Here is a 25508-nt window from a genome sequence, read left to right as displayed (position 1 = left end):
ATTTTTTTCGAATTATGGGATTAATTGCGAAATTGGCAATTCCGAAATCAAAAACATTCGCTTTTTCGATTTTTAAAACCTTAATCTGATGGAAAACGATTTTCTAAGATCAACTCATGAGAATAGAATTGCGAAAACAGGCCTCGAAACATCAGTTTTTGGGCGTTTTTGTTAATTTTTTATTAAAAATTAAATGTGTGGGACAGTAATTTAATTAAAAGGTCGACCTAAACTACTCGGAATTGCTTGAAACTTTGTCACAGTGTTTCTGGGTACATGCTTGATCTATGGTAAAAATTTCATATTTTTCCGATAAGCATAAACCCTAATTTTGCCTTTCCCCAATTCGTAAATTTTACAACCCTAATTGATTTTTAATTAATTATGGATTAATAATTCGGTTAATTGGGAAAGGGGGTATAATTTCATGGGTCAGTGGCTAATTTTAAAAATTATTGGATTAAAATTTTGAATGGTTTCGTTAATTTTAATCACACTTAAACCAATTTATTAATAATCTGAAATTTAATTGTTTATGAACGATGTAAAATTTCGGATTTTGTTAATTAAAGGTTCAAATTTTAAAGTTGATTCGATCGTTCTTAAAAGTTTGAATATAGTTAGCCCTTGATTTATTAATTTTACGAAATTGGATTGTCGTTAAAGTTTATTAAATCGTTAAAAATCGTTGTTTTTCGAAAAATTAAATCGTAACTTTTTTGAAAAATAAAATTAATGCAAGTTCGTGAATTAAAATTTAATTTTAATTAGGTTGGTCCGTTTTACGAACCAAAAACACGAACATGGGCATGATGGAAGTATGGCTCGTCGAGCCATACGAGGCCGTTATGCGAGCCGTGCCATGCGACACGGGCAGCAGCACGAGCTGCGTGCCTCGTGCGCGCTAGGCAAGGCAGGGGCAGGCGATGCCTGCGGGGCTGCGACGAAGCGAAGCGCGATGCTTGCGACGTCGAGCACCCACGATGCACAACACACACGCAACGCAGGGTAGCTATGCTGCGGGTACGCGATGCGCATGCGCAAGGCATGGCGCGCGACGCGTGTGGGCGAGGCATGGCGCGCGAGCGATGGGCGAGCGATGGCATGCTATGCGATGCGATGGGCTGGGCGCGCGGGCAATGCTCGTGTGCTCTTGGGCCTCTCGCACGACGAGCTGGGCGCAAGCCTAGGCCGTTTGATTGAACGTTTTTTTAAATCGTTTAATTAGTTGTGCTTCGTGTATTTGCATTAATTTGGGCTAACGGGATTTTTAATTTAATATTTTATTTACTTGGGCCGAGCCGCGAGTTTTAATTTAATATTTCATAATTAATTATCCGGAATAATTATTGGTTTGAGTGGGAGCCACTAAATGAAATTAAAATGAAAGAATTATTTTAATTGTTTCGTAGGTCGCATTATATTAATTAAATTCAATTTTAATTAGAATAAAGTCTAAGGATTAATAATTTGGAAATTGATTAATCTTTTAGGACGCGTTTATGTGAACGTGAATTTTAATTAATTCACGTAAATACTTGCATATTTACATGGGCCATTCGTTTTAGCATACGAATGGGTGAATGCGTAGAATATATATTTTATGCAATGCAGGTACTCCAAGTGACTAGTATGGCCAAATTTAGGATAGTTAAATACGGTCTGCGCACCGTTCTATCTTTGAATGTAAAGTTGTAAATATGGTCTGCGTACCATGGAAATTTTGATGTAATTTATTATTTTCAAGTATTTCTAAGTTTAGAACTTTAAGTTAGCATTTGAACGAAGATTCAAGACGATGCCAAGCTAACAAGGAGGTGATGAAGATTGGATGCTTCAAGACAAGAAGTTTTGGGCCATACTAGATCACCAATTATTTATGCAATTTAATATATATATATATATTATGCGTGAATGTATGAATGTATGTATACTTTGCATGAACAGGTTGTTTCCTATGAATCGATTAGTTTTAAGTTCACTAAATAATCGAACCAACATAGAAACAACTAGGTCCAAGTAATATTGAGTTTTAAAAATTGCCTTCCAAATCAACACTTACAAAAATCTAGGGATCTAAGATAGTAGGTTTACGCTAAAGCGAGGTGCTATTTTAGTTGACTTAGATGGTAAGGCGTCCTAAAGGAGCACGTTGATTGTGGTTATAACTCAAACAACAATGGCATTAAGTTGTGGCAATGGGATAAATTATGGCATTAATTTATTAACCAAGAGTAATTTGGAGATTACTAGCAATAGGTTTTGCTTACCTAAAATCTTAAAATACTTAAGACATGCTAAAGCTGCTTAAGGATTTAGGACTTTTGGGGTCTTGGAATCGTTTCATTCATTTCGGACCATGTTTTTGCTTTTTGCATGAATGAAATGTTTTAATAGCTTTAATGATTGCATGTTTGCTTTTATTTTAAAGTTATTGAATTGTATGAATGGTTATTTATTATTGCAAATTCTTTTCGATTGTAGTAATGAAAAATGGCCGCAAACAATAACACTTTCAACCTGCGTTCAATTCTCGACAAAGAGAAGTTGAATGGCAACAATTTCCTCGACTGGCAGAGGAACTTACAAATAGTTCTTATGCATGAGGAAAAAGAATATGTCCTTGAGGAAGAGTTACCGGAAGAGGCTAGGCCGGAGGTAACTCAAGCTGCCCTTAATCGTTGGATTCAGGCCAACAGGGATGTCAAATGTGTGATGCTTGCATCCATGAGTGCTGAACTTCAGAAAACGTTCATTAACTCGGATGCTTACCAAATCATCTCGGAGTTGAAGAACATGTTTCAGGACCAAGCCAGAATCGAAAGATTCGAGACTCAGAGGTTGATCCTTGAGACTAAACTCAAGAAAGGAGAACCAGTGAGCCCACATGTTCTTAAAATGATTGGACTCTTTGAGAACATGAGAGCTCTAGATTCTGACGTCTCAAATGAAATGGCTATCGACATCATTCTCCATTCGCTTCATAATGGCTATGATCAGTTCAAGTTGAATTCCAACATGAACAGCATGGAGAAATCTCTTACTGAGCTTCACGGTATGCTGAAAACCGCTGAAAAGACGCTCAAGCAAGAGAATAAGCATGATATGCTTATGGTGCGTAAGGGCAAGAACTTCAAGAAATCAGGCAAGAACAAGGGCAAGAAGGGTAAGGGCAAGGCTTCGCCCTCATCCAAGTCCAATGGCGCCGGTTCTGGTAAACAGAAAAGGGCGACTCGTTCTCCTGCCGACTCTGAATGCTTCTACTGCAAGAAGAAGGGGCATTGGAAGAGGGATTGCTTGAAGAAGAAGGAAGATAAGAAGAACGGGGACGTTGCTTCTACTTCAGGTATGTATGTTATACATTGTAATCTAGCTAATTCTACTTCTTGGGTATTAGATACTGGTTGTGGCTCACACTTATGTTCCAATCCACAGGGACTAAGGAGAAGTAGAAAGCTTGATAAAGGCGAGATGGATCTACGCGTGGGAAATGGAGCACGGATTGCTGCATTAGCCGTAGGATCTTATTTTATTTCTTTGCCTAGTGGGTTTGTTTTGGAACTAGAAAACTATTACTATGTTCCTAGTATCACCAGAAACATCATTTCCGTTTCAAGTTTGGATTCTAAAGGTTTTAGTTTTCAATTTAAAGACAATAGTTGTTCTTTTGCTTTGAATGCAATGTTTTATGGTTCAGCACAACAAGAAAACGGTCTTTACGTGCTAGATACGAGCAAACACATTTATAACATAAATACCAAAAAGGCTAAAACTGGTGATTCTAATCTCACATTTCTGTGGCATTGTCGATTAGGCCATATAAACATAAAGCGCATGGAATTACTTCAACGGAAAGGAATTCTAGAATCATTCGACTTAGAGAAGATTGATCAATGCGAATCTTGTTTACTTGGCAAAATGACAAAGCAACCTTTCTCAAAGGTGGGAGAAAGAGCAAGCGAACTACTAGGGCTAATACATACGGACGTATGTGGGCCTATGAGTACGAAAGCTAGAGGTGAGTTCAGCTATTTCATAACGTTTACGGACGACTTCAGTAGATATGGCTATCTTTACTTAATGAAGCACAAGTCTGAATCGTTTGAGAAATTCCGAGAATTTCAAAATGAAGTAGAGAATCAACATGGCAAGAAAATCAAAGCTCTAAGATCGGATCGAGGAGGTGAATATCTTAGCCACGAGTTTGATGACCATCTAAAAGAATGCGGTATTCTTTCTGAATTGACTGCTCCGGGGACACCTCAATGGAATGGAGTGTCGGAACGGAGAAACAGGACCTTACTCGATATGGTCAGGTCAATGATGGGTCAGGCCGAACTTCTTTACAGTTCTGGGGACATGCGTTGCAAATTGCAGCACTCACACTGAATCGTGCTCCGTCAAAAGCTGTTGAAAAGACTCCATACTAATTATGGACTGGGAAACTTCCAAAGTTGTCTTTTCTGAAGATTTGGGGTTGCGAAGCATATGTCAAGCGATTAATTTCGGACAAGCTACAACCTAAATCTGACAAATGTTTCTTCGTTGGGTATCCAAAAGAAACTATGGGGTATTACTTCTACAACCAGTCAGACAACAAGGTATTCGTTGCTCGTGACAGTGTCTTTTTGGAAAGAAATCATATTTCCAAATTGACAAGTGGGAGAATAATAGACCTCGAAGAGATTCGAGACGAACAACGAACTCGGAACTCTTTAGAAGCAGTTCAAGTTGATGAACCTCCAAGGTCTTTAGAAGAGCCAGTGGGAGTAGTTCCTCAAAACGTTGTTGCCCCTCGTAGGTCAAATAAAACTATTTTTCAGCCGGACAGATGGACAGGCGTCCTCTTGACTGAAAACTTAGACGTTCTCATATTGGATAGTGATGAATCTTTAACTTACAAGCAAGCTATGACGAGCCCAAGCTCCATTAAATGGTTAGAGGCCATGCAATCTGAAATAGACTCCATGTCTGAAAATCAAGTCTGGGATTTGGTTGATTTGCCGGATGGGTTCACACCTATCGGATGCAAATGGGTCTTTAAATTGAAGAAAGACAAAAATGGAATTGTATACATATACAAGGCTAGATTGGTAGCAAAAGGTTACAGTCAAGTTCACGGCGTTGACTACGATGAAACCTTTTCTCCAGTCGCGATGCTTAAGTCTATTCGGATAATCCTTACGATTTCCGCTTTTCATGACTATGAAATATGGCAAATGGATGTCAAAACTGCCTTCTTGAACGGTGTTCTTGAAGAGACTGTGTTCATGACACAGCTGGAGGGTTTTGTCGATCAAAAGAACCAAGGAAAGGTATGCAAGCTTAAGAAGTCCATCTACGGACTAAAGCAGGCATCAAGGAGTTGGAATAAACGATTTGATGAAGCAGTCAACAAGTTTGGCTTCATCAAGAATCAGGACGAATCTTGTGTATACAAGAAGGTTAGTGGGAGTAAAATTGCATTCCTAGTCTTGTATGTTGACGACATACTGCTTATTGGAAAACGACATTCCTATGTTGGAGTCTGTAAAGACTTGGCTCGGGAAGTGTTTCTCAATGAAGGACTTAGGAGAGGCACAGTACATATTGGGCATCAAGATCTATAGGGATAGATCTAAGAGGATGATTGGACTAAGCCAAAGCACTTACATTGACAAAGTGCTAGCTAGGTTCAATATGATGGAAGCCAAGAGAGGCCATCTACCCATGTCACATGGCGTATATCTAAGCATGAATCAGTGTCCCAAAACATCTGATGAGCGTAGAAAGATGAGTGGAATTCCATACGCTTCGGCTATTGGATCCATCATGTATGCTATGATTTGTACAAGGCCGGATGTTTTGTTCGCACTCAGTGCAACGAGCAGGTTCCAGTCAGAACCAGGTGAGGCGCATTGGGCTGCTGCCAAGAACATCCTAAAGTACCTGAAAAGGACCAAGGATCAGTTTCTGGTTTATGGTGGTACAGATGAGTTGATTGTTAAGGGCTATACGGACGCAAGCTTTCAAACTGACAGAGATGATTTCAGATCACAGTCTGGGTTTGTGTTCTGCCTCAACGGCCGAGCAGTAAGCTGGAAAAGTGCTAAGCAAAGCACTATTGCGGATTCTACAACTGAAGCCGAGTACATTGCTGCCTCAGAAGCAGCAAAGGAAGCTGTTTGGATTCGGAAGTTCATCGAAGAACTTGGTGTTGTCCCCTCCATTAAAGGACCAGTGGCTTTGTATTGTGACAATAGCGGAGCCATTGCCCAGGCAAAGGAGCCTAGGAGCCACCAGAAGTCCAAGCACGTACTGCGGCAATTTCATATACTTCGAGAGATCGTTGAAAGAAAGGAAATCAAGACTTGCAAGGTTGGAACTGACGACAACGTCGCGGATCCATTGACTAAACCGTTGCCACAAGTGAAACACAACGCACATGTAGCAACCATGGGAATCAAGCATGTTGGAGAATGGCTTTGATTTTCTAAGTATTGTTTTAGAACATCTGTTAGATCTATGTTTAAAACAATTGGTTTAACCATTTCATATTTATGAAATTTATTATTTCATATTCATTTAATTGTGGTTTAGAATTAAATGATAAGTCCATGTGATTCCAATCATTCAAATGGGATGTCAAGATGGATTCTTTGGCAAAGAAACACCCATAAGTGAACTTGAATATTGAAGTCACAAAGGATCCCTAATCCAGGTCATTGAAAGGTGGACGACCAATGACTAATGAAGATTAGATTGCAAGTAGATTACTTAGTTCTGTTTCTTGAACTAGAGTGACTGGATGTCAGAATCTTTTCATAGATACTTATTGGATCTTGTATCGGATTGACCATGAGAACGCTTTAAGAGATTAAAGTCATGTCATAGGTAGTTCTCATTAATGGTGATTAGAAACCATTCCTCAGAACATGAGCGATTATGTCTGCTCGTTTGAGAATTAGTTCGCTTTGATACTAGCTAAACGTCGCACCGTAAAAGGAGGCTATAAAAGCAGTTATTGGGCGTACTATGAATCAAAGTGAGTGTTCATAGATTGCAAGAATTGATTGTCCTCCTATCTTTGATAGGATATGGTGTTGTTGTGTAACAAGGCCTCTCGGAGAGTTAGATACTGTAAAATGCATGGCCGTGCTCAGAATGGTTAGGCTTAACCTTCTGCAAAAGTTTGACAATTGAACTCTGTAATCTGAGAAACACTTCTGGACCTAATAAGGATGGCTTGGATCTTACCTTATGTTCAGTAAGTAACACTAAGCGACAAAGGAATTTGGATGCACACTTGTCTGAATGACAAGTGGGAGATTGAAGGAAATATGTCCTTCACCCAAGGTGCATTAAGTCTAATACCAAGGTTCAGATTAATTGCGAACAATTAATTCAGTAAGATCAAGTGATCGGAACAGCTAGCTGGAGCAATGCTTCCGATCAGTGAGTTCTAATGGATATTGAACTCACAACTTACTCTTGACTGAACCTACAAGGTCACACCAATGACACGTAACAGATCACCGGATTAAATTAATCGGAAATTCATTTAATAGCTTTTCGGGATTTAAGTTGGAAACGTATTATACGATACGACCTTGCATCGGAATCGTATATCGTATCGCGAATATTTGTAAGCTAGGCGAAACGAATAAATCGTATCGTACGACGGTGATTCGTCGTATACGAAACGATAAATAATATATCGGAAATATATTAAACGCGGATACGAGGAGCGGCCCACGAGCCGAGTGCACGAAGCACTCAAGGCCCATGGGCGCGCGCGCTAGGCAAGCAAGCAAGGCGACACAACAGCGTTGGCCCATGGCCGAGCAGCTGTGTGCACGCGCGGGCCAAGACCACGACATAGCAGCAGCAGCGCGGCCCACGGCCCAGCTCGCTGTGCGTGTCCGTGTGATGCTGCGCGGGCTTGCTAGCCGGCCTTGCCTTATGGCTTGGTCGGGTAGTAAGGTTATGTAAATAACCTTATGACCTAATTTCCAACTAACTGCAATCACAATTCAGATTACACACAACCCTAGGAGAAAACAGAGAACCCTAATTCTCTATGTGCCTCCATAGTGTGTTCATCCCAAAAAGCAAATCTCTTGATCAATTGTCTAAGCTACGATAATCAAGACGGATCTGATCGTGTCGGTGAACCAAGTAGAGGAACGACAAGTGGAGTTCTTTGTTCGTGTTCGTTGACGGATTATTGTGGAAAACACGCTTCGAATGTAAGTTTGCTTAATCTGTGCTTTATACATGTTTCCTGGCTTTGGGGATTGTTCCGCACATGTTATTATGTTTGACTGTATTCCCTTACAAGATGATCCATAAATTAGCAAGTGCTTGATTGCATTTTCTGTGATGTGACAAGTACACAATCAATGCCATACCTTTGCCATCACCTTTGCAATAGCCTTTCTCGTAGAGATATCTTGGTTAGTGAACATTGTCTTTGGATTCTTATTTCCATGTGTTGCTAGAAACATTTCAAACAACCACCTAAAAGATTTAGTTGTTTCATCATATAAAAGAGTTGCACCAAAAACCGTTGTCTCCCTAAAATGGTTAAAACCAACAAATACACCAAGCGGTTGGTGCTCTTTGTTTCTACCAAATGTAGTATCAAAGGAAACTACATAGCATAATACATAAGCATCCTTGCATCTGCCCAAAAAATATTTGTTATTTGTTCTTCACAGTCCAATTGAATTGAATATTGGAAAGAAGGATTTTCTATCGTTTGTAATTGAAAGTATTTTAACAAACTTCTGGCTTCCTCATACATATAATCTCTTTGGCGCTTACTCCACGGATAATTTTATGGTCCCGATGGGTGTAGCCAAGATTGTTTAATCCACCAACATGTGAACCAATGGGCTCATGGGTTGCTTTAGGCCTAATTCCATAATCATCAGCAAGTTCAATTTCAACAACTTGTACTTCAATTATATTCCTTTGTGATGACAACAAGTCCGAAGTATTTGGACAGTGAAGTACATGATTGTGTTCTGATACAAATTCATGAACACGATATTTTCCTGTAACTTATTTATAATAATACGAACCTTACAACCAGTTCTTGTTTTAGCTGGAGGATTAGTTGTCAAATGATCGCTTGTCCGATATGCAAAAACCCTCTTTCGAACAAACAAATCTTCGAGAAGTCACTTGTTCGTCCTTACTCTTATTCTCATAATGCTTCCGAACATTGAAACCCATCCTCGCTCCATATTCTAACCAAGAATTCCAAGCATGATACACCGAGTCGAATTCCATACCAATCCGAGGAATCCAATTTTCTAATATCTCTACATTATCACTGAACTCATTTGCTGTAAAATTATCCATCATTGCACGGAAAAAAAAAATCGGTATTAATATGATTAATAAAATAAATTAAAGTGTTCGTTTGCTTGATTGAATAAACAACTAACTAATTAATGTAGACCATGGGAATGACAGATGCAAATCATTTAACCATGTATGGAAAAGTGGAAAATAATACTCATAAATAAGCATAATTAATTAGTAGAATGTTAAATAAATAATAATGAAAGTACCATGGTGTTTGGTCAAGCAACAAATGCAATCACACACACACGCACACACAAACAAATAATCAGTTTCTTATTACATTCAATTACTAAAATGTAAAAAGAAAAAAATATTGTTGAATATACCTCCTGATTGTTCAATAATCGATAATTGACGATGATGACCTTCATTGCTTAGTTGACCTTTGACAGGCTGCTTATATAAGCTGTCGCTGACCAACCATACTCAGAAAGGCTTCGAAATATATTAGGAGTATAAATTTGGCCAACTTGCCTAAGTAAAGGTGATCTCTGCATCTTAATTCTTGACAGTTGTTCTCGCGAATCAAACTCATTGTTCGTCTCATTTTGCCGCTTTAGCCCAACGACTCTCTCAAATTGTTTGAAAAAACGCATTATATGCATAGTGCATTTCAGAAAACCTTTTAAATCATTGTTGAAGATTTCACTCAATTGAGTGTTACGCATCCCCAAAGAAAATACATTGGTCATGTAATATTCTACCCACTTTTCTTTTACGGTATAAACACTATCTAACCAACTTTGTTTTGTCACTTTCCCATGAGATGCTTCAAATGCCTTTTCAAACTCCACCTCTACTTTAATCTCATACATACAAGTTTTGAATTATTGAACGACAGATGATCCATAAATTAGCAAGTGCTTGATTGCATTTTCTGTGTTGTTCCAAGTGCACAATCCATGCCATACCTTTGGCATCACCTCTGCAATAGCCTTTCCCATAGCGATATCTTGGTCAGTGAACATTTGTCTTTGGATGCTTATTTCCATGTGTTGCTAGAAACGTTTCAAACAACCACTTAAAAGATTCAGTTGTTTCATCATATAAAAGAGTTGCACCCAAAATCGTTGTCTCCCTAAAATGGTTAAAACCAAAAAATACACCGAGGGGTCGGTGCTCTTTTTTTGTACCAAATGTAGTGTCAAAGTCAACAACATCTCCGAATTAAGCATAATACAATATCATCCTTGCATCTGCCCAAAACATATTTGTTATTTGTTCTTCACAGTCCAATTGAATTGAATATTGGAAAGAAGGATTCTCAATCGTTTGTAAGTGAAAGTATTTTAACAAACTTCCGGCTTCCCCATACATATAATCTCTTTGGCTCTTACTCCGTGGATAATTTTTATGGTCCCGAAGGGTGTAGCCAAGGTTGTTTGATCCACTAACATGTGAACCAATGAATTCATGGGTTGCTCTAGGCCTAATTCCAGAATCATCAGCACGTTCAATTTCAGCAGCTTGTACTTCAGTTATATTCCTTTGTGATGACAACAAGTACGAAGTATTTGGACAGTGAACAACATGATTGTGTTCTGATACAAATTCATGAACACGATATTTTCCTGTAGCTTATTTATAATAATACAAACTTTACAACCAGTTCTTGTTTCAGCTGGAGGATTAGTTGTCAAATGATCTCGCTTGCCTGATATGCAAAAACCCTCTTTCAAACAAACAAATCTTCGAGAAGTCACTTGTCCGTCATTACTCTTGTTCTCATAATGCTTCTGAACATTAAAACCCATCTTCCCCTCCATATTCTAACCAAGAATTCCAAGCATGATCCACCGAGTCGAATTCCATACCAATATAAGGAATCCAATTTTCTGATATATCTACATTATCACTGAACTCATTTGCTGTAAAATTATCCATCATTATACGGAAATAAAAAAATCGGCATTACTCCGTAATATGATTAATTAAATAAATAAAAGTGTTTGTTTGGTTGATTGACTAAACAACTAACTAATTAATGTAGACCATGGGAATGACAGATGCAAACCATTTAACCATGTATGGAAAAGTGGAAAATAATACTCATAAATAAGCACAATTAATTAGTAGAATGTTAAATAAATAATAATGAAAGTACAATGGTGTTTGATCAAGCAACAAATGTGATCTCACACACACACACACACAAATGAATAATCAGTTTCATATTACATTCAATTACTAAAATGTAAAAAAAAAAAAAAGTTGAATATACATCCAGATTGTTCAATAATCGATAATTGGCGATAATGAAATCTGATAGCACCTTCTATTGTTTCTCAAACTTATAGTACACCTTAAGAATATAAATGGTGCAATGTATTGCGACCAAAGAGGCAAAGATCGACCTTTTGTCTAGGGTTGAAGAGTTTGATGGGAATTAAAATGCTAGTAATCTATCTTAGCGGGAAGTTTAATAATTGCCAGTAATGTATTATGTAGGATTTTGGTGGGAAGTTTTTATGTTTTTTTATTTCATTTTTAATAGTGAAGGCATCAAGGCTATGATTTCTTTCAAGGGTTGAGATTTACTCAACTCTACCTTGTAGAGCTTCCTAGAAATATAGAGGATCCGGAGTCCTCTCCTTCTTAATCAACTAGTATTATACGCAGGCGATGCGTGCGAATATAAGAAACCGATTTGTGTTATTACATATAAACCTGAAATAACATGTAAAAAAATATAATATAAATATGAAGCGTGTTAATATAAGAAACATATAAATTAGATAGAGCCGAACGCATATAAAAAGATTGATTAAAACGGTAAGAATTTATTCAAGGGGCTAGATTGATTAAAATGTTTCTTTGGGCTTTTCCAATTTGGTAGGTTGTCATTATATCGTCTATTATATAAGTGTGGAGGGTATTTTAGTAATATAAGGGGGACAACAAAAGTGGATTTACTAAAATAACCCCACCTCTTCACTTATAAAATAGAGATAATCAAAGAAGTATACATGCGGCGTTCATAGACTTACAGATATGTTGTTTGTGAGGTTAATCACCTTTTTAGGCAACTATAGTCAGACATGTAGATCAATAGATGTAGGCATAATACTCCATAAATAATACTCCCTCCGTTCTTAAATGTTAGTACCTTTTAACTTTTTCATATGTTTCAACTCAATATTTAAACGTAAATATCTTCAAATACGTACGTTAAAAAATATATATATATAAAAATTTGATATTGTTAAACTACACATTGAGACGAACCAAACAAGATCTCACATAAATATATTTTGATACGCATTGGAAAGAAATTAGAAAATTCTCTTCAATTGTAAATAGTGACAAGATTCCAAGAGGGACTAATAATCAATAGTGGAAAGAGTAATAAAAAATGATAATAATCTATAGTACTCCAAATTCCAATACGAGTAGTACAATTATGATAAATATTAGTTTCAAAACAAGAATTAATACCGAACAAGCCCTAAGAAACACTAAGGGGCCGTTTGGTTCACACGAGGTAAAGGGAATGGAATCAAGAAAGCGTTTGGAATTGAATGGAAAGGAAATCCCTAGATTATCACAAGTTGTTTGGTTTACAAAATTTAAAAGGAAACCCATTCTTCCCACCACCCCTTCCCTAAATCTACAACCACCACTGAACTTCATCCTTCCCCCTCCACCGCCACCCCACTCCACCGCCTACGCACCCCACTCCACCGTCTACCCACCCGCCGCATCTCCACGAAAACCGCCGCATCCACCACCTGTTGCCACCGGTTTCATTGTTTTCGCAGCGTCTCCCCACCAGCGTCGCCTCCCACTGCAGAGTGCCTCCTCCACCGCGAAGCAACGAGTACCGCCCGTCCCTTCCCCCTCTTTCTCTCTCCTCTATTTTTCATCTCTCTTTTAGATCTAGTTTTCCGGCGAGATTAGGGTTTGTTTTGGAAAGTTGTGGTCAATTTCGGGGGTTGGATACTTGATTTTTGTGCTGGGTAAGATGATTCGATGGTTATTAGGGTTGTTTTGGTTGTGGTATGATGGTTTTGGTGGCGGTAGAAGGTTGTTGGGTGGTGGTATGGTTGTTGTACGGTGGTTTCGGTGGTTGTAGAGTGGTGTTGGGTGGTGGTTCGGTGATTGTAAGGAGGTTCTGCGTTTTGGGGGTTTTGGTGGTGGCGGCACAAGTGATGGTGTGGTGGTCAAGGATGGTCAAAGTGGTAGTTAAGTTGGTTGGGTGAAGAGGAATTTGGGGGTTAGGGTGATTCCTTGGGGGGGGGTGGGGTGGGGTGGGGAATCATGGTAGAGGGATGTTGGGGAATTAAGGGGGTAAAGGGAATGATTGAATTGGTCTCACAAACAATAAGAAAGGGAATAAAGGTAGTTATCCCGGACCCTAATTATCCCGGGCTTAGCCTTAAGAAATCAAAACAAAAATCTGTTTTTAATTTTTAAAAACATAAAACTAAAAATAAGAATTGATACTAGCCCTTAAAGTTTAAACCTACGCGACCCGACGGACGAACGCGAGCCCGAACCCCGAACCCTGAACTCCCAATTTGACCATTCGTGCAAGTCCGAAACTTTGCCCCCAATTGCTGTGTTTCTCCCTCCCTCTCAGCCTCAGTCTCTCCAGTAGAATTAAACATGTCAAACCACCACCAGAGTCTCGACATGGCGAACCTGGACCTTTACAAGCAGTATTTGGTCTCAGCTTTTCTCGCGATGGAACCATCTGATTCCTTAATTTCCTTAGCAAGGTAAAAAAGAGAAACCCTTTTCACCATTGCAACTAACTTGTGTAGTACTATTCTTGTAATGATTTCCTCATTGTTTAGGAAATGTGGGGGTGGCTTTATTTCGGAGGATGTGCAGCAGTTCATTTGGGCTTACTGTATTAACAATAGTGTAAGTGATCTTTGTTAGTTTCGTTCCCTTGTGATTTATTCATACTGTGATTGAGATTATATTGTGCTAAGTGTTAATTTGGTATTTTTGGTTGTTAATTAGCATGATTTACAGTATTTTACCTGTACTATATTCGTCCCTAGGTGTCACATTGCTAGTTCAAGAATTAATGTGACTATTGATTCCGGCAATCCGGCCGAAGAGAGTATAATACATAATTCATTTAGCTGGGATATTTATGGGTTTTGTTTGATTAGGTTATTCTAAGGGAATCATTGGTTGTTGGGTTTACGACTTTACGCATTCGTTTGAGGATGTCCAGCAAATTTGCCACTATACTGAAATTTCTTGCTGAGGGTGGTTTTGGTCCTTTGGGAAATGTTGTCATGATGCACTATATTTGGCCTGAAAAGAAGGAAAGATGGATAGTGAGGTGTGCCTGAGTCGCCTGACTGCCCGTGTTATGATTTCTCTTTTTTCTTCTAAAAATGTGCATTGATTGACTAGTGGACCAAGTGAACTTGGAAGAAAATTCGTTGAATGATGCTTAGAAGTTTTACAGTTGGTGGATACAGTAATATCTAGCTATTTCAAAATCCATGGTTGCTTGTATTATTGCAGGAAGAGAACTGTTATGTACCTTACTTGAAAATATTTCTGAAGAAGCTCATTGATGAAGTCGAATCAACTGGGGGTGATGTGTTGGATGAATTTTATGAACGTTATGCTCACTACATGGTTTCTTTGAAGGTCAGTTTTTGTTCATTTATCTGTGGGAGTGTTATTTTTCCATGGAAGCCCTTCATTTATCGTTTTGTTGTACTACTACTGATTTTAAATCGTAGGAAGATGCACCGGGGAATGAAAAAGCATGGATAGTGAAATGCATATCATTTTTTTTTCATGATGGTAAGAACTTTTAACCATTAACATGAGGGTTTTTTTAGTGAGCTAATGTCTGGCTAACATTCTCGCTTGTCTTTGGTGACATATTTTCAAGTTCCTAGTCACCCAGGTCAAATGCAGATGGTTGTACCATTGCAGTGTTCACTCAACATGCTTGAAGGGGACACTGGGTACGTTTTTCTGTCAATACGTTCTGTTCTTTTGAGATTTCTTTCCCTATTATGTTCTCTTAACATAAATAGACCAAATTGCCAACACTTTTGAGGGGTTTCTAGGAAATTATGAGTTTTTTGTCTTCAGTGTTGATTTCTCCTTTTCATGCAACAATAAAAGTATTGTTCTTAGATCATGCGTTGTTCCAGAGGGAAACTCATTATGTGAATCTAAATATTGTAATGGTCTGCATTGCATGTATCTAGTTTGATGCTATGGGCCAAATCTTAATGCGGAAAACAAATGTGACATGCAAAACGTTCTTGCGGATTTGTTAGACTATTAGAGCATTATTAGCTAAGCCTTGTTGTCTTCAGTATATTGTTTTTGTTTACTTTGTTCTTGTTTGTGGTTCTGATTAACCCCCCCCCCCCCCCCCCCCCCCCCCCCCCCCACCCCCTCTTTGCTTGGACAGTCTTGTAGCATACTTAAATCACTTGCTTTTTACAGATAAGCTGATTGTGTAAATAATGTGTAGGTGTGCTCTTTGGCCTTCTAGTCTTTTTCTGTCCGAGTTTATTCTTTCGTGCCCCGAAGTTTTTACGAGGAAATCATGTTTTGAGGTGAAGTATAGCCATGGTGTATTTCTTTTGGAGAAGTTTGGTGATAAAGTTGCTATAAGTATAACACTAGCACACCAGCATTAGTCTCTCGCTTTTAGCATGCTTTTCCGTTCGCCATAAGCAGGCCTGTTCTATATATCATCTAAGAAAATAGTTTTGTGTGTATTCTGTGCTGCAATTTGATACTTCAAGTACTTGAGTATACTTATATTGATGGCAAATTGCCATGTGGTGATAATAAATTTGCTCTTTTTGTTTGTTTTATGTCAAACAGGTTGGTTCTGGTGTAGGTTTGCTTGGTGTCTGCCTCAAGCATGTTACAGCCTCTCAGGTTCGTTTTATCATATATTCCTTCTTGATTAGAAGAATTTCTTAAATGGTTCTTTATCTTGAATAGATTGTGGTAAAGGTTTACTTGTCATAGTTTTACTTTTACAAGGTGCATTCGTTCATTATATTTTTCTATTAGACAGGGAGGAGTTAGACTCCAGTCCATGAAATATTCAATTAATTGGCGGATTTTCTCATTCTTTGGGCTTAGGGCATGACCAATTTTTTTGGGGGAAACCCTTTGACACGAATGGAGTAGTTATTCAGTGTTTATTGTTTTATTAGGAATGATTCTGGATTCTTAATCATAAATTTGTTATGCCTTGTCAAAAATGATTACCTCGCAGTAGAAAGTACATCTATTTAAGGCCAACCAACTTGAAACATGGGATCCCTTCAAATAAACAACAGATAATCTAACTTAGTGGCGTTTTCATCTACTATACATATCTTCACTTTTCTTGTACTCCGTATTAGTTTCAGTTTTTCAAACTCACAGAATGTTCTGTCTTTCTTTCTTTCTTTCTTTCTTTCTTTCTTTCTTTCTTTCTTTCTTTCTTTCTTTCTTTCTTTCTTTCTTTCTTTCTTTCTTTCTTTCTTTCTTTCTTCCTTTCTTTCTTTCTTTCTTTTCCTGTCTACTATTTCCCCCAGTTTCTTCAATCTTTTCAGTTGTTTCTCTGGTTCATCTGCATAGTGTATATTTTTGTAGTATTTTTTATTTTTAACTTGTAAAATTTTCATCTTGTCACACCTATTGCTTACAATGGGGAACTTTCTAGTTTTGCGACCTCTTCTTTGTCTTTCTGTCTTTGAGGATGACCTTTTGCCTTTTTGGTCTTCTGAACCAGCTTCATACCTAGACGTAGACGTTGATCCTTCCCATGATAAAGCTTTTTCAAAAGAGGATTTCACTTCTATTTTCAGTATTTGATTTTCAATTTTGTGTTTTGAATGCAGGTGATCCTGACTGATGGTGATGCATCAAGTTTAGAAAATTTGAGGCTTAACTTGGAAATGAATAAGGTTGAAAATCTAGATACTTCTTTAGATAGAAGTAAAAGTAGCCCATATATGGTAAGTTAAATGAGTTTCTGAAGGCAGCAGCATTTCCTGTTCAAAAGTACTCTTCTTAAGCCTTAATGCTCTAGATGTAGCCTGCGTGTTGGTATCTATGTCTTTACTATCTATATGCTTGATACATCTTCAGTAGGACGTAGGTTCTTAGGTTTGTATTGCTGTGACGAGGTTATATCAACAATAAGAGTTAACTGAGTGCTTGTGAGGTTGCTTCAATAAGCTTTTAAGGTGCTCCCTTTGTGCTGTGTGGCATCTAAGACGTGTGATTGAAATAGGAGTTCTTCAACATAGTTGTTATGTTTTAATAGCACGATTTATATTAAAGTACATACTTCTTCCATTTATGATGCTTATGCCATGTTTCAAAATGGATGTCGAGATTACTTATTATCTCATGCACTGCTTCACTGAAAGCAGTTCCTGATTTCCTATTGGTTTTTATCCAAATTTTTTAATCTTAACGAAAAGTCAGGATACACACTGAAGTGCAGAAAGAATGGGCTTTGGCATGAACATCATAAAATCGCTGTGTCAGTCATAAACAGAATGCTGCGTAATTCTTGGGTTGTTGCCTTCTGGGATTACCTAAGTATGATTGTATGATCTATGATGTTTTTACGGTATCATTGTTTTCACATTCAGCTGATTGCTGAAAATTGGCATGATCAATGTGCTGTTTCAGGCTTGTAGACATGATGGTGCATGAGAAAAAAAAAAGTGCTTGTAAAGTAGAACACACAGTACCAGGTACTTTTGAGATTTATCTCAAACCAAAGAAAAAGAAGTTGGACACTAGAAAAAAAAAATATGGACTTTTAGTTGAGAGTTAACTGTTAATTGAATGGGAGTTTCCTTTAGTTATTGCACACTTTCTTCTCTTAATAGTAGATCTTTGCGCTCTTTATTCCTTTTCTATTAGCTTCTCTTTGATCCTGGTGTCAAAGGGGGTGTTGAGGTTAGTTTACCTAATTCTTTTACCTGGTCACCCCCCGGTGGACCTTGTTCTGTAATGTGCAAACTAAGTGATATGCTTGTACTCCTGTGGAATGGTTTAATGAAATAGTTGTGAATTATGTATTCTGTATGCATTCCATGTTCCAAAGTGTACCAATTTCCAGGTAAAACCAGTTTGAATTGTGGATGGGCTGTAAGGAAGTTAGTCAAGGGATGGGGGATCGTCTGCTAATTGGTTTTCTTGATGTTTACAGATAATAGATGTAGTAAGTCTGTAATGAACTAGTGACTTTATATTGATGTGGAAAACCTTAATTTCTTTCGAAGGTATTCTCTGCAAATCAAGCAAAGAGTTCTCATTCGATTAACTTTTAAGGTTCGAGTTCTGGTCCTTCTTTATTGAACCTTTGAATTGACAAAATAGAACCAGAGGTTGAATGGGAGACTGAATTATCAAGTTAGGTGTTATGGTTACAGTGGTGACGTGTAATTGTGTGCAATATTACTATGCGATTTTCATCATATATCGTTTGTACTTTGTAGCACCCTTGTAGTGGGAAGTCTAGGAGCTGTATTGCTGTTTACTTAATTTGTAACAATATACATTCAAGAAGCAATTATCTATCCTACCATTTGTTGCAGGTGCAATGCATCCATCTTCCATGGGAAAATGCAAATGAGAGTGAACTTCAACAATTCAAGCCTGATATTGTGTAAGAATTATATTTGTTATTCTTATGACAGTATTACGAGATATATTCTGCTCTTAAGGGAAGTTTTTCTCTTCCTTTTTTTTTAGGTTTCAATATTATCTAAATTTTTTGTTGTAAGCCTTTGAGTTATGTAAATCTTAAAACTTCTATCTCCCAAAATATCATAAGGGGCTTCTTCATGTGGGTGTACACCAGCATCATTGAAATGGAGTTTTTGGAGAAGGACAAATCATGAAAATGAGAAGGCTAGGATGAATGAGGAAGTCATGTTGTTAAAGGACATATTTTGGGAAACTGGTTTTTGAGGAGGATGCATGAAATTTAAATTCATGTATTCTTCTAGTTAGAGGAACGGATACCTTTTGGTGTAGGAGGGAAATGTATATGTGGTAATAGTATTTGGAGGGTAATTTTCACTTTATAGGGAAAAAATTGTCTGGAAGAAGTTTCTTAAACTTTAGATAACATAATATTGAAGTTGATTGCGACTTAATGGCACTGATTAGCAGCAACTCGTATAGTTCCTGAAGTACAGGGCACTGTGTAGTAATATGAAAAGGGGAGACATCATACTAAAAAAAGAAGGGCACTATGTTAAAAAAACCCTTTATAATATCCGGTTTGATCTGAAGGCCTTACTAGAGGTTCAGCGGTTCAGCTAAACTGCCAGTTGCAAGTTTCTTAATTCAGCATGTCTTGGGAAGCAGTCATTAATTCTGGTGTCATTGATTGACATAAAATCTAGAGGTGAATTTTGTGTTTCAGGCACTACAATTGCTTGTCTTATTTGTTCCTTTTCAAGTTTTCAAGGTGTTAACATTTCGTGGAAAACAATTCTCAAAGCTCCCAAAAAGAGACACATTATAATATGGAAGCTAAACCACAGTGTTAAAAGACAAGGAGTTTAACCAGAGCCCTTTCTTATGGCTAGGAAGCGAAAAAATAATGTCAAATAAGGATATATTTTGATAACTCCGAATTCATAATGATTCCTGAAGCAACTTTAGTTAGTGCTGTTTCTGCAAGTCTCTTGGCAGTTGGCAATGCTGTTATTATTGGACCCCTTTTTGTAGACGAGGCAGTTAGCCAGGTATTGCCTTTGCAGGTTATATAAATGTAGGAACATCGCTAACGTTTGGTTTTTCGAGCCAGGTAAACTTCTTTGATGATTATTGAGTCTCCAAAAATGCCGACTGCAGGTTGAATGGGACAATTGGAAGTAAAGATCCAAAGTCCTTGGATATATTGGAGCTTAATGGATACCATTTGTTTTTTTTCTTTTCTTTTCTTCTTACCAACACTAACTTATTCTCTTTCCCACCACTTCATTCCCTCATCATCACCTTAATTTACCTTGTTTTATTAGTTTTGACTTTTATTACTTCCTTAATGCATTACCCTCAAATCCTCAATCCAAGCATGCCCTAAGTATTGTTGTCTTCCAAGTAATAACATCATGTCACGAATAATTATGTGACTCCTGTGTCTCTAAAAAGTGAGATTTTACCCTAAGCTAATTCTTTTTGTGTACTTGTCATGCAGTTTGGGAGCTGATGTAATCTATAATCCATCGTGCCTCCCGCATCTTGTTCGAGTACTTTCCATCCTTCTGAATCAAAGAAAAACCAGTAACAGCAAAGTGAATGGCAATGCCCAAGTCAATGATAAAGAAGAAAATTCCAAAGACAATGATTCTAAAGTCTGGAACAAAGAGAGATTACAGGGTGCAACCTTGGAAACCTTGATTGAAGAAGTGGTGAATGGTCCGGTAGCTCTTATTGCCTCGGTGATACGAAACATTGATACTTTCGATTGCTTTCTGAAGTTGTGCTGCCAAAATGATATTCTTGTTAGGGATATGACTGAATCAATTAGGCCGTTTAACTTGTTACCTTATATGGACTCATATAAGAGATCAGATGTACACTTGTTGCTGCTATCTTATTCAAGCAAGTGAACTAGTGAATGTGTGCTCAATTTTATTGAGGATTTTAAATAATTTGCAAGCATTTTGAGTTCTTATAGAGGTGATGTTGGTGCACCCACTTTGTGATCGAATCACACAAAGGTGTGTCAAAATCAACAAAGTAATGTGTCAAAAACAGTTAATTCGTCATTTCTCCTTTGTCAGCAATAAACTTCGGTTCAGTCGTACAAAGATGGAATCCGCCACAACACAAGAAGGCTGCTATATTTCGAATAGTGATGGCGCGACAAAGGGTATCCCATGACATGCTGGGGGAGGTGCCATTAATATAGACTTTTTGAGGGGTGGTTTGTTTCTGGATATTCTGCTAATTGTGGCTACTACATTGCCTTCAAAGCAGAAATGATGGCTCTAATTATGGGGCTAGAACATGGACAAAACCTTTAACTGAGTCAACTTGATGTCCAATTCGACAGTTTGCCGTGTGTTCAGGTAGTGCAAAACAATTACCTTACCCATGGAGACATAGCTGTCCATACTCACAAATTAACTACCTTCCAGACATGCTTAGAAACGCTAACCGGAAGGTGAGGATCATTCATGTTTATCGCGTGTCAGATTGACTTGCTAATTAATGAATCGCTCAGAGCAATAGGCTTAATATTTCACAAATTCTTATTTACATGAGGTGTACGATAAATATTGTACACCGAAGTTAAAGTTAATGTAAAATGCTTAAAAGTTACCCTTATATATATAAAAGTTATATATTTTTAAATTTCATTTTAATATAAATGTTTCTTCAAAATCGCTAATAAAGTAATAATAATGTATAAAATTAATTATTAAACCCTTTAAAATGTTTATCTATCAATTTTTTTTCATAATATAAAAGTTAGATAAAACATGGTAAAAGTTAGAGAAAATTGGGTAAAAGTTATATTGGTATACAATAAATTTATTGTACACCTCGTTCATGCAAGACCTTTTGTTAATATTTTACATAGTACTCCCTTGGTTTCATATTAATAGAGGACACTTGACTTCGACACTATTCACAAATTTCAATTTAACTATCATTTGTGATTTATGGGAAGAAAAATAGAGTCGCGTGAGGTCTTCTTTGATTCGTCCCTGTACGTACTTTCGGAATATCAAATTTTTTATAAATTTTATGAATACAAAATTAGAGATATTAATGTCAAAATATTTACATTGGTAAACGTGAAAAAGGTAAAGTGTAATTATTATTTCGAAACAGATGGAGTATTCTGTTAGAACTTAGAAGTTAGTGGTACATCTTAGAGGATGATGGTCGAGGTGTGGCATTACCTTTTTTTATTGAATTATCATAGCATTGGGGTTTAAACAGCTACCCACCTATTGTAGGTGGGTGTGGCATTACCTCGCTTTGTACCTCCTCTCATGAGGAAAAAATAAAAAATAAAATCACAAATGTGACACGTGTCAGTATTAACTGGTTTAACATGTGAATGTGAGAAATATTTAAGAGCAATATCAAGGGGGTCTTATCTTAAGACTTTTTTCATATGCCATGTCAGTTTTCCACTAGTATTTAGTTAATTAAATTTTGTTAAGACTTTTTTTATACTCATCAAAATTTAGCTATTCACCACTCAAACTCATTTAAAGCATATCAAGTAATATAGCATCTTATTTATCTTTTATTTTTTATTTAACCCACTTCAATGCTGCAAAATGATATGTCTGATCTTAAGACTAGGTAACATTTCAGCAAAATTCAAGTCTTAAGACTTGACACTGATATTGCTCTAAGATGTAGATACTCACCAAAGTTAGGACCATCCCGAATTAATTAATAAGTTGACTTCGTTTAAAATTGTTCACTATCACAGAGAAAATTATTCCGTAGCTTTTTTAATTCTTGATTTTTTTGAACTTATTTGAACTAAAGCGAAACAAACAAAAGCGTTACTGCGTCAGTGACATATTTCGTCTTTCACAATTTAATCTCGGCAATTTTTTTCGTTCGTCCCAATTTAATGGTCATACTTTATTTCATGTCATTGACCCACTAATATTTTATTAACTTTCTCCCATCATCCCTATTTTTTTTATTAAATTATAAATGGTAAACAATAAGTTATCGCATAAAACTACATGAAAAATTTGTTTCAACGATTAGGCCCTGTTCTATTCACCTTATTTTCACTTAATTCTGTAAAAATAAGTTCAGATGAGTTCAGGAAAAATAAGAGTTGACTGAGTACAATTCATAACAAAAATAAGTTTTGATAATTTCTAATAACTTTAGATAAGTTCAATTAAGTTCATATCAGATAAGTTCAGAAAAAATAAATCAAAATAATCGGGTTGGACACTAAACACACCAAACTAGTACACCACACATCGCATCACATTCCGTACGTCACCAATTAAAATTGCAATATAACTGCAATCCATACCTCACGACATATATATTCTCCCGCCCAAAGACGGTTTTCAATCTCTTGCTCTCAAAACACAATTAAACCTCTGTTTTCCAAAAATAAAGAAGCAAGACAATTCTCCTTAAATTCAAATATTTTCAAGATACTCTCTCAAAAAAAAAATCAAGATTGTAATTGCAATGGAAAAGGAAAACAAGAAGATGAAGGAGAAGATAGAAGACTATGGACATTCTAATGTAAGATTTTCAATGATACTCTCTAAATTATTTCCTTGGTTACGTTGATTGATTATATCTTCTGAATCACTTACTATTTTACTAATGGCGGATCAAGAGATAAATTAATGTGTGTAATTTATTGCTTCGTTCAACTGCGTTTCATGATCATATTTTTCTTTGTATAACTCTCAGTATTCGATTCTATTATTCTAATTACTTGGCTGTTTAGATTTTGTTTATTGGATTTGTGTTTGATTTTTTTGGTGTGAAAATGGTAAGCTTCAATAATTTAAATGAAGTTATTGGATTTGTGTTTAGTGATTATTTGACATTATCGTGATATTCTTCAACCTAAAACCAGTCTTTCTTAATAAAAGGTTGATTAATTTTACGTGTTTTTCAGTTGAATGTGGTAGATAATGAGGAAGGTAGTGTGAAAAGACCCAGATATGCCTTGGACCTGAATTTTTCTTCTTTTGAACAACATGAAATGGGAGCTCCTTCCAGTAGTTTGTCTGAATTTGATCCTTCCCCTACTTGTGCACTAGCCCCACAGTTTCGTTTCAGTGATACCAATGATACTGGATCAGGAAGCCAGGGGTCAATTCCTAATGTTGGTAATCTGTTTGAAAATTCAGGTATATATGCTTGAAAACCTCAGTTGTTTGTTTGTGTTATACTGGCAATTTGTTCCCTGCATTACTAACTAGTTACTTTTGATAATTTTATACATCTGTATTGGGTAAGATGTGTTAGTGCGACAAATGCAGCAATCACCAAATCCTATGGCAAAGGTTACCGCTGCTTTATTACAGTCATCCCAAATAAGTGGCACAACACCATCTCCTATGACACAAGTGGCCGCTGCTATATTTCAGTCATCTCAAAGAGGTGACACACAGCCATCTGATACCTCTGATGAAAGCCTTCCGATGAATGATATTATGTGGGATTTCCAGGTCTGCTTTTGATTCTTCACACGCTCAATTTTCTGTATAGTCGATTAGTCGGTATGTTAATAAGGACAATAAGGTTCTTCTACTTTAATTTTGTGTGCAGATAGATATGAATAACAACATTTTGAAGAGGTTTGAAGAGTTGCAATCAGAATTGGCTGATTACAAACATCGCTTTTTACTGCTGGAAACTCGGTTCAATAATATGAATCCATCAGAGGGACAAATTGCAATTGATGACACAAGGTGTGATTCGGCTGGGCAGGCAACCGAAATGGTCAAATCAGATAAGTCTAATCCTTCAGTTGATGCAGTTCCTTCTAGTACTAATGTTCTGTCAAAGGGGCCGTTCATTACAGTTGCTGGTGAAGGGTTGTCTGCAGAAAATACAGACAGAAATAAAGAAGCAACAGAAGCAGATGAAACACAAGATGACAAGGAGAAATCTAATGCTTCTCAAGATGACAACACTCAAGAATTTCCCGGGTGATCATGTTCACTGCTCGGACCTTAGTCTCTTTTCTATTTTGTACCTGAATTTCCTACTGTCTCTATCAGATTTCATACTCTTCTAATGTTATCTACCGACTACCGTACATGATTTGTTTTTGAAAGCATGATGCTTTTTTTCTGTGAATAGATTACTGCAGTTAAGTAGGTATTATCCGAAATGTTTGTACAGAATTATGGAACCTTTTTGTATGCAAATCATATCAACAAATTGATTCACTCACCTTCAATTTTCCAGAAATGTAGTTGCAACATTTAGTTATATAACTGTATCACTAACAATGGGCACACAACCCACCTAAGAATCTTCAATTCTTTTTTCATGAATTTGTCCATGAGTTTGAAAGACAATAATTCTGCAACCTATTTTTGACAAATTAATTCAGTGATAATTAATTTTGCTACCTAGCTTAATTTATCACCCCTTTCACATGTTATCTTAGCTAGCATAGTAATTCCATGAAGAAATCCAATCTCAAACTACATAAC

The 25508-nt window shown here is 37.0% G+C and overlaps 3 protein-coding genes across 4 annotated transcripts; 2 read left to right on the top strand and 1 right to left on the bottom strand.

Moving 5' to 3' along the window:
* Positions 1 to 8378: 8378 nt before the first annotated feature.
* LOC110780726 (protein FAR1-RELATED SEQUENCE 5-like) lies at positions 8379 to 9348 on the bottom strand. Its single transcript, XM_056841504.1, has 3 exons — positions 9183 to 9348; positions 8784 to 9008; positions 8379 to 8632 (listed from the first exon to the last, which is right to left on the bottom strand). The coding sequence occupies exons 1-3, from the start codon at positions 9346 to 9348 to the stop codon at positions 8379 to 8381; spliced, it is 645 nt and encodes a 214-aa protein (XP_056697482.1).
* Positions 9349 to 13830: 4482 nt separating this feature from the next.
* On the top strand, positions 13831 to 20998 carry LOC110780845 (uncharacterized). Of its 2 annotated transcripts, none has more exons than XM_056826455.1 (10): positions 13831 to 14072; positions 14151 to 14220; positions 14842 to 14970; positions 15066 to 15129; positions 15221 to 15296; positions 15818 to 15902; positions 16177 to 16233; positions 17190 to 17306; positions 18591 to 18639; positions 18906 to 18976. In XM_056826455.1, exons 1-9 carry the CDS (start codon positions 13960 to 13962, stop codon positions 18636 to 18638), a joined length of 759 nt encoding a protein of 252 aa, XP_056682433.1. In that variant the 5' UTR covers positions 13831 to 13959; the 3' UTR covers position 18639; positions 18906 to 18976. The 2 variants fall into 2 exon arrangements, with proteins under 2 accessions (XP_056682433.1, XP_021840841.1); XM_021985149.2 differs by lacking the exon at positions 18591 to 18639 and adding an exon at positions 20519 to 20998 and having other exon boundaries at positions 13834 to 14072.
* Positions 20999 to 23388: 2390 nt separating this feature from the next.
* LOC130459532 (uncharacterized) lies at positions 23389 to 25236 on the top strand. Its single transcript, XM_056826973.1, has 4 exons — positions 23389 to 23571; positions 23957 to 24191; positions 24301 to 24512; positions 24613 to 25236. Exons 1-4 carry the CDS (start codon positions 23515 to 23517, stop codon positions 24997 to 24999), a joined length of 891 nt encoding a protein of 296 aa, XP_056682951.1. The 5' UTR covers positions 23389 to 23514; the 3' UTR covers positions 25000 to 25236.
* Positions 25237 to 25508: the final 272 nt, after the last annotated feature.

Source organism: Spinacia oleracea, chromosome 4, assembly GCF_020520425.1.
Source record: "Spinacia oleracea cultivar Varoflay chromosome 4, BTI_SOV_V1, whole genome shotgun sequence".
Classification (NCBI taxonomy): Eukaryota; Viridiplantae; Streptophyta; class Magnoliopsida; order Caryophyllales; family Amaranthaceae; genus Spinacia; species Spinacia oleracea.
This window is presented reverse-complemented; position numbering and strand designations above follow the sequence as displayed.

Excerpts from the sequence above, each read along its gene's own strand:
- LOC110780726 (XM_056841504.1), bottom strand. The coding sequence starts at position 9,348 with ATGGATAATTTTACAGCAAATGAGTTCAGTGATAATGTAGAGATATTA. Across the intron at positions 9,009-9,182 it reads GAAGCATTATGAGAATAAGA|AACACAATCATGTACTTCAC; the intron begins GTAAGGACGAAC and ends AATTTGTATCAG. Across the intron at positions 8,633-8,783 it reads AAGCGCCAAAGAGATTATAT|TTTCCTTTGATACTACATTT; the intron begins GTATGAGGAAGC and ends TATGCTATGTAG.
- LOC110780845 (XM_021985149.2), top strand. The coding sequence starts at position 13,960 with ATGTCAAACCACCACCAGAGTCTCGACATGGCGAACCTGGACCTTTAC. Across the intron at positions 14,971-15,065 it reads ACTACATGGTTTCTTTGAAG|GAAGATGCACCGGGGAATGA; the intron begins GTCAGTTTTTGT and ends TTTAAATCGTAG. Across the intron at positions 15,903-16,176 it reads CGAGGAAATCATGTTTTGAG|GTTGGTTCTGGTGTAGGTTT; the intron begins GTGAAGTATAGC and ends TATGTCAAACAG.
- LOC130459532 (XM_056826973.1), top strand. The coding sequence starts at position 23,515 with ATGGAAAAGGAAAACAAGAAGATGAAGGAGAAGATAGAAGACTATGGA. Across the intron at positions 24,192-24,300 it reads TAATCTGTTTGAAAATTCAG|ATGTGTTAGTGCGACAAATG; the intron begins GTATATATGCTT and ends GTATTGGGTAAG. Across the intron at positions 24,513-24,612 it reads ATATTATGTGGGATTTCCAG|ATAGATATGAATAACAACAT; the intron begins GTCTGCTTTTGA and ends TTTTGTGTGCAG.